The sequence below is a fragment of the Eretmochelys imbricata genome, chromosome 7 (assembly GCF_965152235.1).
Source record: "Eretmochelys imbricata isolate rEreImb1 chromosome 7, rEreImb1.hap1, whole genome shotgun sequence".
Taxonomy (NCBI): Eukaryota; Metazoa; Chordata; order Testudines; family Cheloniidae; genus Eretmochelys; species Eretmochelys imbricata.
This window is the reverse complement of record NC_135578.1, coordinates 63,065,796-63,085,844: the sequence shown is the minus strand read 5'-3', so window position 1 is coordinate 63,085,844 and position 20,049 is coordinate 63,065,796. Positions and strand designations below refer to the sequence as shown.

The 20,049-nt window shown below is 39.5% G+C and overlaps 1 protein-coding gene across 1 annotated transcript in view; it reads right to left on the bottom strand.

Moving 5' to 3' along the window:
• The window catches only part of LRMDA (leucine rich melanocyte differentiation associated), a 935,990-nt gene extending 916,677 nt beyond the window's left edge, over positions 1–19,313 (bottom strand). Inside the window, exons 1-2 of the mRNA XM_077823336.1 lie at positions 19,268–19,313; positions 13,014–13,114 (exon numbers count right to left, since the gene is read on the bottom strand). Of these exons, the coding sequence (XP_077679462.1) occupies positions 13,014–13,114; positions 19,268–19,297 (131 nt within the window). The 5' untranslated portion in view covers positions 19,298–19,313. The remainder of the gene's footprint in view (positions 1–13,013; positions 13,115–19,267) is intronic.
• Positions 19,314–20,049: the final 736 nt, after the last annotated feature.

Here is a 20,049-nt window from a genome sequence, read left to right as displayed (position 1 = left end):
GTACTCTGTCAAAACGTGCTGTGGTCCAATGCTAGATTACTTGGAACAAGCATAATTAAAGTTGTCCATTATTCAAATTGCCAGTTTAATGCTCCACCCTGTCCCTTAAACTTTCTATAAGTACAGGCTCTTAACTGAAGAGGGTCACACTTCCAAGTCACTATGGGCATGTCTACACAGCACTGTAAGCCCAGGGTTAGTGGGACTTGAGTGTGCTGACCCCATACTAAGGAACCCTGGGCCTGAGCATCTACATTGTGTTTTAACATTAAGACTATTTTAACCCACTCTTGAATCTAGGGCTTTGGTGTCCACACTGCAGCATACAGACCCAAGTCAAATAATCATATCCCAGAGTCCCTAGTGCCCCCGCCAAACACACAAAATATGGTTGCTATAGCCCTAGCACTGTAATGCACCGTGGGAAAATTTTATTGCCCGCTCTGCACATTACATTGCTTTGCAAAAGGCTAGATCAGTTAGTGCTCTATTGCAAATCCACGAGGCTCTCTGACAATGTGTTTGCCAGATCAGAAAAGAGAATGGGTTAACACTGACCTGAGCTGCTGCTGCTCTCAAACAGGAGGCGTTGGCTTCCTTTTTCAAGACAGTGGATTGCAGATTGCTGGGAAAGAGAGAACTAAGGAAGTTGTCCCATGGAAGCATGGGATACTTCTGGTGGACTTCAGGGACCTGAGTCAAGAAGCGCTGTGTCTGCACTGCAAAGCAATAAGGTTCAGACCTGAATCCTGGCTTAATCAAGCTTGGACCCTCAAGCCCTGTAGGGTCCTGGGACCCTGGGTCAGCACAACTGCAGTGCAGATGCAAGGGAAGTTATGTTTGGGCCTGGACTCAAGTATGGGCTTATACTGCAGCGTAGACATACCCTATCTTTTCTTGTGCAGTTGGAGACTTAAGCACTTTAAGGGTCAGTTCAAAAACCCACTGAAGTCACAAGGAGCCTATTTGATTTCAATGGGCTTTGGATGAGGCCCTCTCCATTGTGTAGTTCATAGAATCATAGAATATTAGGGTTGGAAAAGACGTCAGAAGGTCATCTATTCCAAACACCTGCTCAAAGCAGGGCCAATCCCAACTAAATCATCCCAGCCACGTTTTTGTCAAGCCAGGCCTTAAAAACCTCTAAAGGATGAAGATTCCACCACCTCCCTAGGTAACCCATTCCAGTGCTTCACCCCCCTCCTAGTGAAATAGTTTTTCCTAATATCCAATAGAAAATATCCAGTAGTTTGCATTATTTAACTTTTGATTTACTTTTATGCTTTTAAAGTTGCTTTTACCTCTTTTCAAGATATCAAAAAATCAAATGCCAGCTACCAAACTGTCAATCTGAAAATGCAGCATCTTTCTGGGCTCTGTTGTATAAAGCATGTCAGTTACCCTTCCTCCAGCAGGTATGAGAGTTAAAATGGAGAAAAAACAACTATTATAAGTAGCCAGCTCATTTTCCAACTCTGCCAAAGACATTCCTTTCTGAAATAGAGCCGCCCAGATACAAAATGAGTTTAAGAGTCTCAGCTCAGCCTCTGACTGACCAAAGAATGAAACAAGAGGACTAAATTAAAAGCACATAACTTCACATGACTGGCAGCATCTGTTCAGTGAAAGCTCAGCACCGAACTATAACACTATATTACCTATGACCCTAAAGACTGGTATACACACACACACCCCCCATCTGACATGCTGACTCCTTCTTAGTCTGAAAAATGCACTGGCCTTTCGCACATCCATGACACAGGTATTCCTGTACTTTTTCCATTAGGTGAGGATTTTTGACCTATAAAAGAATATTCTCCAACATGACTTATGTAATATACAAGATTGCAAAAACAGTATTATCAACCAGACAAAACCACATGGATAAAGCACACAAACAACGCACTGACAGAAGCCGTACTGGAGTTTATATGCCAAATGCCAACAACTTGTTTTCATAGTGAAATCATTCAGTGGGCAATTGGGAGGGGCGGGGCAGGAATTCCTTCCTCCTCCTACTGGTGGTGAGAACGTGTGTACTATTTCTTTAAATCTGCAGCAGGAACCTAGACAGGCACATGGCGGGGGAAGGATATGGGCAGAAGCTCTGCAGTGAAGCTGAGAAAGAGAGAGAGAGAGGGGGGCTTTAGGGATAAACAGAGTTTTCCTCCTTCTAGTGAAGTTTCTTGTTCAGTGTTAGATTGCAACTCCCTCAACTATTCTTCACCACTGTTACAGGACAGCAGTGACAGAAGAGTGATGTTTTTTTGTTTTGTTTTTTTTGGGGGGGGGGAGAAGGGACAAAAGGGGAAGAAAATAGGAACGTAGGTCATATAATTCTAGAATGGCCAAATTTTGTATCCTGTCTACACTAGCGATCTGTACCAGATATTTGAAAAACCTCTTTAGCCTCACAACCACTAGCCAACCAAGCAAGAGTGGTCAAGATGCTACTTCAGAGTCTCTGACATCACTCCTAAAACAGTGACAAAACCAGTCCAAATACACACACTATACACAACTACAAGTGCCCACATTTTCCTACAGGTGGTAATACACTCTGGCAGTTTAACCGGTGTGCGTCTCACCACATTTACCAGTATTCCACAGTAAACATCACTAAAAGGAGTCATGGATTCTGTTCCTCTTCAAGCACTCAGTCAAAAAGTCTTTCATAAACCCTATCCTTTAAAAAAAACTTGAAGGTTTTGATGTTTTTTGTTTTATGTTTATTAGTTTTAGCACTCATGGCAGGTGCCAAACATGAGAGAGCTCTAGAGAGAGAAGGTCTCCTTTTAGCCAAAGAACAGGTCCAGTACAAGCACTGTGAACTTCCCAACATCACTCTGGCAACATACTTCGATCACAACCTCATGGGACCAGATTGAGATGAAGAGGTCATTCATTCCTTGATGGCCCATTTAATCCTTGCCACCTCTGAGAATGCCAACCAATACAGTTGCTGATTACTGACAAATGGAGTGGTAGTTTTGGAGTGAACAGTTGTCCACTAGGAACTGTAGTCATTTCCCATAGTTCCGTCAAACAGCCATCTCAACAGCTTTTTGTCATTACAGTTCTAGAGTGAAGTCCTGGTCCCCCATGAAGTCATGTGTGAGTTTTACTTTCAGCTTCAATGAGGACCATGATTTTACTGCTACTTCAGATTTGAACCAACAACCTAAAGATGAAAGCTCTATATTCCCAAAACAATCCAGTCCTCCATATATGAAATGTTAATATTGACTTTAAGGAGACAGTGGTTCAGGTCCATGACCTTTCATTATTTTAGTTTTTAAAACATCATAACTGTGTGTATATGTCAGGGGGGAAAGAGAGGTTAACATTTTTGCTATGGCAAACCTAAAGCCCTTATAATCCTCCCAAGAATTCTCTACTAAAACCTGTAAAATCCACAGTGACCCAAAAAAAAAAAAAAAAAATCTCTAAAAGCAGCTTTCACCCCAACTCTGGAATGCGATATGCTTCAAGATGTCTCTTTCCACAATGCTAAACCTTCTTGAGAGAATATAGGACAGAATATAATTCTTTGCTTCTGATCTGACACATACACTAAAAAAATCAATGGATAATGGCCAGCACTGGGGGTCGGGGATATATAAACCACAGCATTTTCACAGTCTGTTGCCAGTTTGTGTCTGTGTGGCCATAAAAAGGCGAGCAAGGATCAATGGACAAGAGCTTCTATTGGGATTTCAAAAGATACATGTGATATAGTGACATTTTATCAAATAGAAATTAAATATTTCATACTGTAAGTTTTATTTCTTCACCTATTTATTATGCGTATTTTGAGAGCTGGGAGGAAGAATTTACGTGCCTGGAGCGGTCAGCTGAAATTAAAGTTAGATATAAAAATACAATTTGCACTGTATTGTGTAATTAGTTTAGTTGCTCTGTGGATCAACAGTACACTAATTATTAGAAGTAATCCACAGTAGAGAAAAAAAACACACACACACACACACGCGTGTAAGCTACATGTCTATTATATTCAAGTAAAAAATATTTCCAAAAAAGACAACTTTCAAAGTCAAGTTTTAAGTTTACCAAATACTAGAATGCATACATGGTATTTAACTCTACTATTTCTAAAGCGACAGAATATTGAGACAAAGTAATCTTTTATAGTAAAAATAATTAAATAAAAATATAGCCCAACTTAAAAGATGAGACTTCCCTCATCAAGATCACATCTACTCCCTCATGAAATGCGGCTTGTCTGAAAGAGGAAGGGGAAAAAAAGACAGAAATAAAAAGGACATATCCCATGATCTGTTCTATCAACCAGTAATATTGGAATAAATATTGCAGATCAAAATTATACCAGTTATTAGGAAGCCTGGAAGTTCTTTCCCTCCACTCCAATAGATACACATACTTAATGTGCACAAACTTTATAAAGTTTATCCTAAACAGCTCTTTTTTCACCTTAACATACAAGTGTGAACCATTATCAGATTGGTCTTTAGTCCCATCGAATAGGATAAAAACTAGTTCATAATTATTCTTAATAGAGAGACTTTCTGCATCTATACTGTTTAATACACAGGTGAGACTTCATCTAAAAGACCACTGAGTCTGTAAATTGTAAATGTAAATGACTCCTTGTGTGTAAACAAAATAAAAGTTTATGACTAAATATTTCATTTACCAAATTGATTTCCCAATTAATTGAATGTAAAGAAGGACCATGCTAAACATTCCTAGTGTACATTTTAATGATTCCAAGACACTGACAGCATTTTAACGCTTTTTAAAAACACAATTCTTCACAAGATCATGCAATATTTGCACAGGAATAAAGTTTAAGTAACTGCCCACACTTCTAAATGAAAACTCACGCATTTAAGTTGGACAGATTGCACAATAGGTTTCTGATGCTACTTAGTCATTTGCATAGTTAATATTACTTTTCTAGTGTAACAATCTCTTTGGTGGGGTCAGTGTGTAGGAGTCAATTTTTAAAGAGCTGTACCCTTTTAAGCTTAGAACTTCTAAACAAGGTATTTTAAAACCATTCATCTCAGAAAGGCACTCCTTGCTTTATAAAAAATATCATGTTACTGTTAAGTATTTTAAAAATCAGAATAGTGATACACAATCTTCCATACTTAAATACATTCATTCTCTTATAATAAACTGCTTGAAAGAAAAAACAGGAAAGTGGAACACATTAACCACCTATCTCCAATACTCTTATTTCAGCCAACACAGTATAAATAGTCTATAAATAGGAAATTATAATGTGAATAAATTAAAATACTGTGTGTCTGTTGTGGTCCAAATGGTTGTCTGAACAGCATTTTATTTGAAGAATGGATAAATGAGAGCATATTGTACCAGCACATTTTGACTACTTGAATAAAGATTCAAGTTCTCTCTTTAGCTACTCTGTGTTGTGCAGTACTGATCAGAGAGAACCAAAAGTAACAAAAACAAGAGCAAAAGCGTATATCTAAATTCAAGCCACACCTAAAGGACTAAAATAATCCACCACCAATTTGGTACCATACCAATGAGTACAGCTGCATTTTCTTCTGTGTAGATACAGAGGTCATGTTTTTTTCTTTAATACTAAGAAAAAGTATAAATTATCAACTGCAAAAATTAAGGCACACGTTTTGTTTTAGATTCAATGTTCAGTCTGATGCAGATAAACAGCAATTTCCCCTTCTCCAATTTCAATCTTTTTCACTTAAGCATGGGAAAGGAGTGGGAAAGAGACACAAGACAACCTCAAAACAGAATCCGGTATTTGTAAACAATACTTTTTTCCCTTCAGAAAACTCTGAAACTGCCAGTTGCAAGAGCAGCAGCATGTAAGATAAATCAATTAGCTTACTAATTTCTCCCCTCTCATTTATTTAGCTCTGCACTGTATTTGTCGTAATTGACTATAATTATGTTAATTACTAACTCCAGTATAATTACTATATTTACTGTCATTGAGCACACTACGTACCCAAAGCAAAGCTGGCATTTGTTGGGCATCAAAAAAAAAAAAAAAAAAAAAAAAAGTGCAAAGTGTCAGGAGGAGTTTTTCTGAAAACTGGCTGATATACCTTCAGCAAATGAAAGGGCATAAGAGATTTCATGCAATGCTAGTTTGAAAGCACTGGTTCATTAAGGATATTAATTTTCTGATAACTACACATTTAAGCATGACACACTGGAGCAGTATCTACAGGATTTAGCAATTATTAATGCGTGACAGTTTCAAATGCTAAGTGAATCAATTAAATAGCAGCATTCACAATCTGAGAAGAGATAACTGCTTCATAACTGCCTAAGTCTACAATTTTCACATGACAAAAAAGGGCCATTCAGGCTCCTTCAAATCCTGACAGGTCAAGAAAGAAGTTTGAAACAAAAGCACCTTATAACCATCATCTCTCCTCTTTACTTGTCAGATCAACTTTGCTAGTGTCTCTGCTGAAATGGCATCACCATGCCAGCTGCCACAAGGTGATTTTTCATGTCTTGTCAAAGAAATCTTTTATTCTATTTGCTCTGCATTAACATGTTACATTTATTGATCAAGCCCTTTCTGCAGCCACAGCAGGGCACTGTGCTCTTATGCCTAAGGGGGCTTTGATGTCCTGGTGACATTCTAGACCGAATAATGCACATACTAAATGGATTTAATGAAGAAATGTGTTTGTGCATGACAGCTACATTAATAACAGCCCCTCACACTGATAAATATGCAATTGCTACTATTAAGAGTTACCTAATTACAGTGAAAATATTTCTCTACCTTAGAAATAAACCCATCAAAAAGTTTTAACAATAGTGCATTTTCTTAAACATTTCTAAATGCTATAAAGATCAGTCTCCAGGCTTTAAAAAAAAAAAAAAAGTGTCATGCTTTATCTTGATATTTTTTTTTTTTAAACTTATGTTTTTCATCTCCCTGTTCTGTGTCTCTTATTTCTGCAACAATGGCAGGATGGAAAAAGGGCAGAAATATAAAATCCTCCTTGGAGCTAAGGAGAATGTGCCCTCAAATGCGGGCCAGATTCTAGCTTGAACTTTCACATAAATGCAGACAAGACGAGAAACACAGAGGCAAAGAATTGCCTGCTCCCCACCATAGCCCACGGATAGGACCCTCCACAGGCCCAAAGCGTTCAGGGATATATTTTTTGCAAACATGCCCACCCAGCTCATCCACAAATTTCAAACACTGAGCAAAGAATTAGACTGGCTTCTCAATTAGCCAGCCAGCAATATTATTTAGCTTAACATGGCACCCATAGAGATCACGTGTGTCACCCAAACACTAAAATGCATTTAATCTTTAGTGTGGAGAGAGAAAACTAGCAGACAGACTCAGCTGAAACAGTAAGTCAAACTTCCAATCTTTTTTTTTCCCCCCCTCTCTTCAAGCTGATAAAATGCACACGATGGATGGTTACTATCTACAGGTCCCTGCACTTCAACCTACATCTCATCTTCTTTGTTATTATATCCTATCTGCTTATTTCAGGAAAACCCCTACACGAGGGGCAACTTCTTGCTTCCAGCTCCCCCAATTAACTACCCTCCTTCAAACCCACTTCAGTGAAGCTTGCCAGCTGTCATCTCTTCAACAAACAATGCCTCATTACTTTTGCATTTCAGCTGTTGCCCCCTACATTGTTTCAGTCTCAAATAAAGACTAGTACACTCGCTTTCTACATATTATGAGAACTGTGGACTCTAAAGTGTCCTATAAAAAACAGGGTTTATTGTGCTCTCATTCAGCAGCCATGACTAACACCTGTTTTGCTGCAAAATGGAGTATTTAAACATTAGTGTGGGGGGGGGGAAATAGCTCATTTCTAAGGCTAGAAACTGAAGAATCCTTTCTACCACTCCCACCACCCCTCGACACAGATTCAAAATGGCTCCCACTCAGGTTATATGATAGAAGATGCCCATACCAGTCTAGCGGTGTCATCCCCAACTCTAAGTGTATGAATTTCAAGTCCAGATGAATATATAGGAAATTTAAAAACCCAATGTCAGATCAAAAAGAACCACCACCTAAAGTTAGAAGCTTATTTCCAGCCAAGCATCAGAAGGATCTTTAATAATGTGTTATCTCATTCTTAAAAACGTTCTAGAGTCAGCTGAACTGATCTGAATTATTTGTTTAATTATGACCTAAACAGGTCTGTCATCCCAATCAGAACTGAGAAGAACCAAAGAAAAGAATGGAAAGTAACTGCATTTTGTGCACCTCATTAACTATTATGTCCAAGAGATGTGCACAACAGATGTCATGATAGTGGCAAGTAAAGTTCTGTTCACAGCTACTTTTTGAGTTACCATTCTTTAACACAAATCAGCATGCATGGCTGATCCTTCCCTACTTCTTTACATGTATCATGTTTGTCAATCACCAACACCAGTTGGTTTTCAGCAACTTTTCACTGACAGCATAGACTCTGTAGTTACTTCATCAAAGGCCTCAAGAACAATTAATTGAGGCACTCACCTACCTGCTGTCTTCATGTCTGCTATGAAGTTATTTATCTTGCCAGTCGGTACCTGCACAATTCACTGATAAAAAACTGTTCAAGAAGCCACAATATTCTCTATTAAGAAACAAGTCATCTAATGTATTCCATTCACCATATTAAAAGCCATTTTGCAATATCTACACAGTAAATTAGAAACCTAGCCTCCTACAAAGTTAGTTATATTTCCTGGATGAATGTAAGAGGCTAGAGGAGAATCCAATGCCAGAAATCACAAGTCTGCAACTTCTACCATTGCTTCTGGCAATCTAACGTCACCTGGTCAAACAGCAGTGCATAATCCACTCAGAGGATAAAGCAGAAAATTGCTGCAAGCATCATTATATTTAACAGATATTTTTCTTTTAATGCTATTTTTCACTGACTAGATTTATCATAGTGATGTTAAATAAGATGTGATTGCAAGTAATTTAGTTTTTAAAAACAAAGCTTCCTATTGTAATGCATCAATGAAGTTGTCTTACTTTTATTGCTAGATTGAGAGACATCTTTTATCACCCTTTTTGGCCACGTAATACTTAAGGCATCTTGTCTACTGTATGAGGGTGATCCCTTAGCAAGCTATGCCTTGCCTTGCTTCCATTGACATCAGTAAAAATAGGACTGGGCCCTAAAAGAACACATACTACCATTTGTTTCATTCGCAATATAAACTGAATTAACAGTTTTCTCCTATCAGATCTCTCTCTTGTTTTCTCCCCATCCTATAATTTTTAATGCCCACCAAATGCTTTATAAAAAAAAATCCTATAAATTAGCAAGCATTCATGTAGTTAACTGTCTAGCAGATGGTAACCACCATTCCAGTTATATCAACCATTTCTATAAGAGATATGGGATGTTTCCTTTTCTGATACAATAACCTCTCAATGGTCAAAATGCAAAGTTCAAGAACGGTTATTTAGATTTGTATACAAAAAAAAAAAGAAAAGAAAAAAAAGGGAGGACTATCCCAAGTGAAAGCACTCGGCCATAAATTACAAGACAGAAATAAAATTAAACTGCCAGCAGAACACAAACCCCCCCAATTTTTATTATGATCCCTTGACTGGATGCAATACCATCCCAGTCTTCCGTGGACCAACTGTTTCTCTCCCCCCCGCCCAATCAAACTAAATCCCTCTGTATCAATAAAGAAACTTTCTGTATCTTATCATTTCTTCCCCATTTCCCAAAAAATGGCTTTTAAGGAGACCAAATCAGGCTTTTTACATTTTCTAATAAGATCACTATTATTATATCAGAAAATACCTCACTATACTACAGCATTGTCAGTTCTTCAAGCAAATGAAGCTTGGTAAGTAGGATGAAAAGATTTCACTGTTTAAAACTACTTCAGCCAAAGCCCATGACATCCCCACCAAATGCACATCACTTAAGGCTATGAACTTCCACAAACACATTTTCTGTCTTACGTGTGACAAAGTTCCTCCTCTACCTTGGTGGGTCTTGCGCTTATTGGCAGATTTGCTCACCTCGTAGATTCATGGCAGCCCTCAGTTTGGCCGTTTTCGTGAACCCACAGTCCAGGTCAGCTTCTCCTGTGTCTGACCCGGAGTTGCGAGGTTTGGGGGAACCCGGGCCCGCCCTCTACTCCGGGTTCCAGCCCAGGGCCCTGTGGAATGCAACTGTCTAGAGTGCCTCCTGGAACAGCTGTGCGACAGCTACAACTCCCTGGGCTACTTCCCCATGGCCTCCTCCCAACACCTTCTTTATCCTCACCATAGGACCTTCTTCCTGGTGTCTGATAATGCTTGTACTCCTCAGTCCTCCAACAGTATGCGTTCTCACTCTCAGCTCCTAGTGCCTCTTGCTCCCTGCTCCTCACACGCACACCACAACCTGGAATGAGCTTCTTTTTAAACCCAGGTGCCCTGATTAGTCTGCCTTAATTGACTCTAGCAGCTTCTCTAATCAGCCTGTCTGTCTTAATTGTTTCCAGAAGGTTCCTGAGTGTTCTGAACCCTTCCCTGTTACTTTACCCAGGGAAGAGGGACCTACTCAACCTGGGGCTAATACATCTGCCTTCTATCACTCTCCTATAGCCATCTGTCCCGACCCTGTCACATATGCTATAATGATACAATCAGCACTTGAGATATGATGTGTCAAGTATGTGAATTTGCATTTCTATCCTGGTTCAAAGAGTAATAAACAAGGGAACCTTACTCTCTCTCTTCTCTTGTTAAAATTCGGCACTGGTGAGGCCACACCTGGAGTACTGCGTCCAGTTTTGGTCTCCCCCCCAACAGAAGGAATGTGGACAAATTGGAAAGAGTCCAGCGGAGGCCAACGAAAATTATTAGGGGGCTGGGACACATGATTTATAAGGAGAGGCTGAGGGAACTGGGCTTATTTAGTCTACAGGAGAGTGTGGGGGAATTTGATAGCAGCCTTCAACTACCTGAAGGGAGGTCCCAAAGAGGATGGAGCTAGGCTGTTCTCAGAGGTGGCAGATGACAGAACAAGCAGCAATGGTCTCAAGTTTCAGTGCGGGAGGTCTAGGCTGGATATTAGGAAACGCTATTTCACTAGGAGGGTAGTGAAGCACTGGAATGGGTTACCTAGGGAATCTCCATCCTTAAAGGTTTTTAAGGCCTGACCTTGGCTGGGACGATTTAGTTGGTGTTGGTCCTACTTTGAGCAGGGGACTGAACTAGATGACCTCCTGAGGGCTCTTCCAACCCCAATATATTCTACGATTCTAAAATAAATTAATGCCAGAAGTGACTAGGAGAAACCATTTTCCTTCTCAACGTAAGCCATAATTTCCACCATTGCAAGCAGCCAACTGTCCTCACAGTTTTAGCCATTACTGTTTCATTCCATCCACTGCAAGATTAAGCCTTTTGAATGGTATCACAAAGTGTCACTATCCTAGATCAAAAGGTGAGCGAGGAAATAAAATGGGTAGATTTTAGGGTAACATACTTACCTCATAGTCCATTTGAGGTCTACCATCTATTTTCTCCCTCTTACCTAAAAGGATTTCCCTCCTAGTGAGGATACTATTCAAGAGTATTGTGAGGGGGTTTTTCCCCCCTCAAATGCTTTGCCAACTTCAGTGCATTTTGTTCCTGTTAAAATCTTCTTTCAGATTACATTACAAACGAGTGCTGCTTAAATATTTCAGGCATAAACTAAATGTTTGAAAGGAATTATTCTTCAAAATCTTGCACAACACACAAAGAACAAATTCTTTGTCCAGGTCCATTACTTCGGTAAATCCAACAACAGAAGAGTAATCCTGTTATTTAAGCATTAAACACACGTACATGAGGAATTCTAGAAGTGTTTTGAGAAGAAGCAGCAGAAGTTTCTGTACAAGCCTATTAGCCAATTTGTGTTTTATGTTCACAGTTTGTTTTGGTTTAGAGGACGTCCCCGTCAGTGAAAGGAAGTAGCATGTTAGATTATAAAAGAGTCATTAGTATTTACAATGCACAGACTGTTCTTCAATGCCTATTTTGCTCCACTATCTCTTGCGTATCTGAAATCATTATCAGTCCTTCAGAGTTTACAGTGGAACAGGGTATCTATAATAAGTGTTATCTACTGTTTTTAATTTATCTATTAGAAGAACAAGATACTACAGTGTTGCTTTCAACTGACAATTTTTAAAAGTAGGCTTAGGGTCTGCTCCAATTGAAGCCCATGGAAATAAGACCATTACCACACTTGGAGAAAAAAGCCTGCTTATGCCAAAGTAAACTGTGGAATTCCAGTTTTGGAAAGCGTAACCTTTACACAACAGCCAGTAAAACTTAAGGATAGAGTCCGTAGGGTTTTATTCAAAACTGCTGTAAAATTCAATGCAGGTTAAAGAAAAATGTCTCCTTTCAATAGGTTTTTTGCACAATCCTATGGAATTCTCTATGTTGAATTAAATTTTAGAGGCCTTCTCCATGAGGATAGTTTTGTTTTAAGAGTTAAAAAATAAATATATATAGATATATGCCTAGATTGTATGAATTCATTTTAACACACTATCCCAGAACTTTGAAGGTCACAACTGTAAATATGCAAGGAGAGCACACTTACTTGTAACTTGGCTACTGGTGAAGCACTGTTGGACTCATTCTCCATTTTTTTCCACAGAAAAAATGTTGTTTTGCTTGTTCTCCAGAAAAGAGCAAATAAAAACAATACACGCTTTGCATTATGTATTATTTGGATTGATGCTAGAAGCTTTTGATAGACTGACCAGTTCATTATTCCTCCACATGCATTAAACATGCTAAATAGAAGATTAAGGTCTATAAAAACAGTAGCACTATTTTAAAATAGCAATATGTATTTTGATAACAATTAAGACAATTTGATGTATTTTTTTATCCTTATCCAAATAGAAAGAATATACACATAGCAACTAAAAATATGAAAAAGTGGAAAATATTTCACTTTTGGAGGCACAGCCTAATTCTGCTCATACTGCACTTGAGAAACCAAAACATTGTCACATACCTTAACAAATTGAAACTGAGGTCTAGCCTTTTTGCAATACCTCCATATTTTCTTCCTAGAAATTCTGGAATTTCTTTGCAATCTTGACTAATGTAGGACACCTACAAATTAAGAAGAGGAAATATTTAATAAATGAACAATTTATAGTTTCTCATACTGCTTTTTCTCATTGATCTAATGACATGGCAAATAAAACAACAGTCACTGTCACCTTACAAGCTACATCAGTTTCAGTGCTATGGATTCCACCCAGAGTCTCGGTTTTCTCCTGCTATGATCAGCTTAACAGTTATTAATTCATAGCCGAATGTAAATTGGGTTGGGATTTCCTACCTTGACATGTTAGTAATTTATCATATTTTGCACTCCCATTAATTATTTACCCTACCTAGTCAAAAGTGAATAAGGATTTTTGGGTGCCCAATTTGAGGCACCTAAGATAGAGCTGATTTTCAGAAGGCTCAACGCTTTCTTAGTCCTTTGATACATCTCAGTTCATCACCTTTTGGGTGCCTGACCTAAAATCATTAGTTACTTCTGAGAATTTAGGCCAGAATCTCCAAAGCACCGTACAGTCAGTCAGTCTTCACATCTCCTCTATGAGGCAGATATTATCCCTATCTGTATAACTTGGAAACATCAGAAAAGCCAAGTAAGTTGCCAATGACCAGTAAGGAAGCTAACATCATAGCAAATCAGCTACAAAACGAAGCTAAACCCTGAGAAGTTCCTGGTTCACAGTCCTGTGTTAGGACAACACCACGTCCTTGTTTATCATATATATATATTTTTTTAGAGAAACTGTTGGTAGCAAAGCGTGTAGGCTACTAGGATTTGTCTCTGAGCCAGGATGAACTGGCCGACGATACCTCCACAATACTCCCACACGGTTGGATGGCAATGTTTATATATCCTGCCACACTTCAAAAATTGTGGTTCAAGTCTTAGGTCTTATTTCTTCCAAGAATCCCCACTAAAATAAAACAGGAATGCCATACATTAGCTGTAACGAATTCTAGATCTATGCTGGATCATCTCTCCAGTAAGTCACTTACACCGGGGAAATGGTAACCCTGACTAGCTACTAAAAAAATCAATAGAATTATGAAAAAAATAAAAGCTGACATCTGTAAGATTTGCACTGCTGGAATCCTGCCTTTTATGACAACTTGCTGCTTAGTTGGGCATCACAATATTTAATTGTAAGTGATATAAATGCTAAGTTAGAGTCCCCTTTACAGTTGGTCTACAAAATGCCAAACCTTTCAAATTCCAGATAAGGAACAAATTAATAACAAAAGTAATTCATGTTCTGTTTTGATAATATGTTCTCTGAAATATAATCGACCCTAAAGGACAACTTGCCAATGTATTCTTCGCCTTTACAAATCCCTTAAAACAACTTCAATCTGATAATACAATATTGCATCCCCTTTAATTCATTCTTATTCAGTAACTACAACTGAGGAAGATAGCTGACTACAGTGAAATAATTTTTACTTTAATACATGAGCTGAAAAATAGAGACCTCAAAGTTCAGCCTAGCAATTTCTTCCCTCTTCTTCATAGGACTTCTTTCATCATGGCTTTTGCAATAAATTCTAGTACCAAGACAAAGACTTGCCTTTCACAACTACAAGGAGGAGGAAGAAAAGTGATTTCTTTGGATAGCTGACATCCTAATGACTTGGAAATATTGGAAGCCCTCGTCAAAACAAACAAACAGATAAATAAATAAAATCTCTTATATGCATATGTCTTACTTGTATAATGCCTTTCATCCCAAAGGGCCATAAAGCTCTTTACAAGATACATGCGTATGCACAGACATTTTAATAAATAGATGATCGAGTCAATCCACCACTGAAACGCAGCCATCTCTGAGGTGAAATGTATACTATAATTTTGCCACCAAGGTCACAGAAGAGATCAGGACAGCAAGTGAAGGATAATTTCAGTAGTAGAAATAAAAGAGGAATTTGGTGGTGTCAAGCCTAGTGGACACGGTAAAAGACTCAGAAGATCTCTATTTTAATCCCAGCTCTGGCATCAATTCACTGTGTGGCCTCAGGCAAATCACTGAAGGTCTAATTTGCTCAACCCATCTGAAGATTTGACTCTTGACCTCTCTCTGACTAGGCCGAGTGCATGCTCTCAAAGTGTGATGACATTTCCATATTCTTTAGCCTCTGTATTGGTGGAGCCTACGTATTGGCAACCAGATGGGTTCCTAAAATTAATGGGAATAAGTGTCATTTAGACTCTGCCCTTCCTCTCCCAGTCATTTTTTGCAGGGCGGGAGCAAGATACCTCAAGAATGGTGAACTCCTGAGTATTTGTACTACCTTCAGGATCATCCGGCATTCTTTCTAAAACAGAAGGGATCTTAAACTTCGGTATCCTAGTCAAATCTATCTTGGGTAAAGACAACACATTCTGCTCACATTATGCTAGTGCAAAGTATTATATTATTAACACAGTGTCTTACCAAGAATTTAAGAACATTAATTAAAGCCTCCAAGCACCTTTATAAAGTATTATCCCCAGGAAACTTTGGTTCACAGACCTGTACAAAAAAATTTCAATTGTTGCTTTCTAAAAAGTTATTCACAAATCTGATTGCAGGTGAAATTTCTTACATTTCCACTAGCTTCTCAGGGCAAGGGTGAAATTCCATACCCGAGACATAAAAGTGAATTCTGGACCATTCACCATATTCACAGTGGAAGCAGCTTCTTGCATTAAAAAAAATTATTTTTTAAATTACAACTCACTTTTTCAGTGAGGAATTTCCCTTCCCCCTCCCTCAACTTAATTTTAGTTGCCTGAGTGCCACACCTTGCAGCAGGACTCAACATCAGGGGAAGAATGCTTCCCGAAAAGACTTTAAACCACTCGAAAGGCGGTATTGACATTCACTATAAAAATCCAGATTAACATATAGATTAAACTGCTTATGGAGAAGGGCAACACCTAGACAATAGGATCCTCATCCATCACTAGAACTACTAGGTGCTATGGTAATGCCAGTAATGTATTAATAAAATTTCTCCAGAATTGTTTTTACTTCCAGCTCAAAGCAATTTACCAGGAAGCAATACAAGCTATTGTCCCTGCCAAATCTCCCGTCCCCACTTCCTTCATCGTAAGGATCAGCCTTCAAGTACTGGTCCCTCAACATTCCCATTGCTCATAGATACTGAAATATATAGTGGCTGTCCAGCCCACTGCAATACCTAGATAGAGTGGAGCACCATAGTGACCAAGTCTCATTCCTTGGCTCTTTTGGATACAAGACGGCTTTTTACCATCGATAAAAACTGCTCTCCAGATATCCTATAGACCAACAAGGTTGAGGGGACTGGAAGATGCCGAGGATCAGTAATTGGGTCCAGAGCCTTCCATACCTAGTTTTCTAGTTCAAACCAAAACCAGGGTTGGTTATAACCAAAAGTTGTTACTATCTGACAGCTGTTTGGTGCCCTATATGGGGTAACCAACCTGGACCAAGTTTAGAAAGTTTATAACAAAACCCCAAATAAGGTGGGTTGCATGTGAGTTCAGGTTTTATTGTGAATGTTTCACACCATTATAGTTATTGATAAATTAGGGAAGAATTTGGGGTTTTTAAACACACATTTTAAATTGACATTGTCGCCGTCACTAGCTTCACTTGCCCCTCTTTCCTCACATAGTTTCTATACTGAAGAGTATGACGCAAGTTACCTTTAATGTGACCATTTTACAATGACTTTGCATTGTGAGCAGTGTGGTTACACTCAATACAATGTCATTCATTCCAGGAAGAATGTTTCCAAATAGGATTTTTCATAAAATTTAAAGATGATACATACTAAGACTGATGCATTCTCACTGCCATAGAAGTATACATCTGGAGAGTGTTACTAGTCAGTTGAGCATTATCCTGAATACTGCTAGAAGCCCATATGTTCTCCTGTTAATTGAGTATCCTGAAGAGAGAATCAGATACTAAAAATACATTGTAGTTAATATGCAATGTCTGAAAGAGAGTCATGTTTTGAAACAAACTTCATACCACTCGGAACACATTCAAATTAAGAAAATATTTGGTTTAGAAGGGATATTGTCAGCCTCTAGGGCAGGAGGAATCATCCATTCCATGCCACAGCACACCACAATGACCACAGAAGCCGTTTCTTACAACGGCTGCAAAGTTAACCAATTGCCTGCATAATCACCATTTCTAGAAGCAATACATGGAATTCGCTTAACTAAAATATCTGTAAAGGAATGATCCTATTAAAGAAACGTTTAGCCGTGAAGCACTCTTGGTACAATGATGCAGTACTTTCATATAATAGGTGTTTGGTTTTGTTTTTTTAAAAGGTCATAGACAAAAAAAGAGACACTAATTCTTAAGTGGGAGATTTAAAGCCAAAGGGGTGAGTTTGGTGCCCAACTCCCACAGAAAAGCAATGGAAGTTGGGTTCCTTACTCCCCTTTGAAAGTCTCCCCATAAGCAAGTGACATTATACATATGAAGAACATGTGTTTCTCTGCTAAAAGTAAGCATAGTGACCACATTTTAGTCATTCCCCCCCCAATTTTCATTTATTCTTTAAAGAGATTAGTGATTTTGGAACAGGAGAGCCCTCTAATCATCCATAAAAAATTATACATATCAATAAATAATAATATAAGCTTTCTCTCTCCATGCACACAGCCCCTGCGGTAGGATTTATGTTCTTTGTACACCTCATCCTCCAAAAGGTCAAAGGACTATTCACTCTCCGTGACCCATTCAAACCTGGCTGACAGTCTGGGTCCCACTGAAGACAAAAGTGGTAGTGGTTTCTCTCAACAGATGTAAATTGTCACTGAAGCTAATGGAGAAGATGACAATTTACACCAACTGAAGATGTCAAAAGATGCCCTCACAAGCTAAGGACATTCAAACACTACCAGCCTGGGTGAAACTGAACCCATGACCTATTTATTTATAGGCTTTTCTATTATCTGAAAAACTCCATAAACTCATTCCCAACTCTTAAGCTCTCGGGACAATATACCATTACAAAGCCTGACAGAAGCTGCAGAAAGGGAAGCTTCCTTTTCAGGTAAAATGACAAGTAACAGTGGTTTTACAGAGACACAAAACACAATAAAAGTTATTTCCCTTTTGTTGCCTTAGTACCATTTCCTTTTCAAATGTTGTATGCACTATGGATACATGTTGTATATCTATGTACTGACAGACTGTGGAAAAGCCTCAGAAAAACATACAGCTGCACTGAAGTGGTTAATAATAATACTTAAGAACTGTATAGGTGTGGCCAGTAAACGATCTTTAGAAGCAATAATCCAGTGTCTTAATTTTACAACAGCTGCATGTGATGTGATTTATTTATTTTAACAAACACAGTTTTCACCTGCCATTGCATGAACAACATCCGATCTGAAACACATGCTAAGTGCTCCCCATGGAAACACATTTAAAAACGTATCTATTGTAAATACAACAATTAAAGAAACAATACATTATCGAATGGAGGGGCAGGGGGAGAATTTGGAGTTTGTAGCATTTGTAAGTTATGGGTCTTTCATGTAAGAGAAGCATACTAACAACCTCTCAGGAGTAAAACCATTTTGTATTTACACCTGGGCAGGCAATTAGGTTCATAAGAGTTTATTTAAAGTAAATGATAAGTTTTATTAGAGTATAAAGTGAAGGTAAACTTCATGAGTCTAACCCCAGAAAAAGCAAGTAGGTAAAGCAATTTTCCTCCCCTCCAGTAACTTAACCTGCCTGGACACTGAACAAGTAAAAACTAGACTCCAAAGGTTTGATTCACCTTTAACCTCTCTAGAATAGCGCCTCCCAGCCCCCACATGCCCTTTGCACCATTAATTGCAACTAAGGAGGAATAGGGTCTGTTTTGTTTTGTTTTTTAAAGTTACTGAAAAATAGCCAGGCAGGCCTGGTACCCCCACCAGACAGACAGACTCTCCACGTTAAAGGAAAGACAAGGTGGGGAAGAGGGGCAATTCTCTGCTCAATAAGAGGCAGCAGAAATGAATAAATAAATCGAGCTCTTTGCGCGGGGGGGGGGGGAGACAAGTAAAGACATCCCCAGACACGGGGCTATCTCCAGCTATAAATAAAACATGCCCTGAAGAGACGGACCCAGACACACGCACGCTGCAGAAGAAAAGGAAAGACCCGCCAAAAGTGCTACTGCTGGGTTTGCAAACAGCTGGACACAGACACTTACTTGAGCTCCATTTCCCACGACCCCTGCCATCTCTGCACACTACACACGGCCTGGGCTATGCCCCCTCAGCTACAACCCTCTTGGGACAGGGGGAACTGTAGCTAGCTGCAGGGCTTGGGTTCAGTCAGTGGGGCTGTGCTTTTGGGGGAGTGGGGGATCAGTCACTCAGCTCTTCTTTCTCTGCCTCTATTAAGGGCTCAGCAGCTGCAGCTGCTACTTCCTCACTCGTCAGCTGATCCCGAGCGGAAGCATGGCTCCGCTCTGCTCATGCAGCTGCCTGCTGCACTTGCGGACCGGCGCTGCAATGCAAAGCCGGGCTCTGTTCACAGGGGCTGCCCGCGACCTGCTGGCGGGCTCGCCCTGACAAAACCCTTACCGGCAGGTGGAGCCGGGGGTGGTAGCGCTGCCCCTCCCCCCGAGTTTGGGCTGAGCTGAGGGAGATGCGGGCTCCCTGTGGGTTGCCACCTTCAAAATGCAGAAGAACCCAGCTACTCTCCCCCCACCCCAAAACACAGCCACTCTCTCCCACTGCCAAAAATCAGCCACTAGCCACCCCACCACCGCCAACAACAGGGGTCCCAGCATCCCCGAGGCTAGCTACTTGTTAGCAAAAAATGTTTTAGAGAACTGCTTTACGCACACAAAAACCATCCCCAGGACTGCTCTGAGAAAGAAGCACTGCAAGTCCAGGGTGGATTGGTTTGTTCTCCCACTGTGGTAGCAGAGACGATGGACAGTTGTCAGGGATTCAAATTCCCTCCCCTACCTCCTTCACCAGGAGA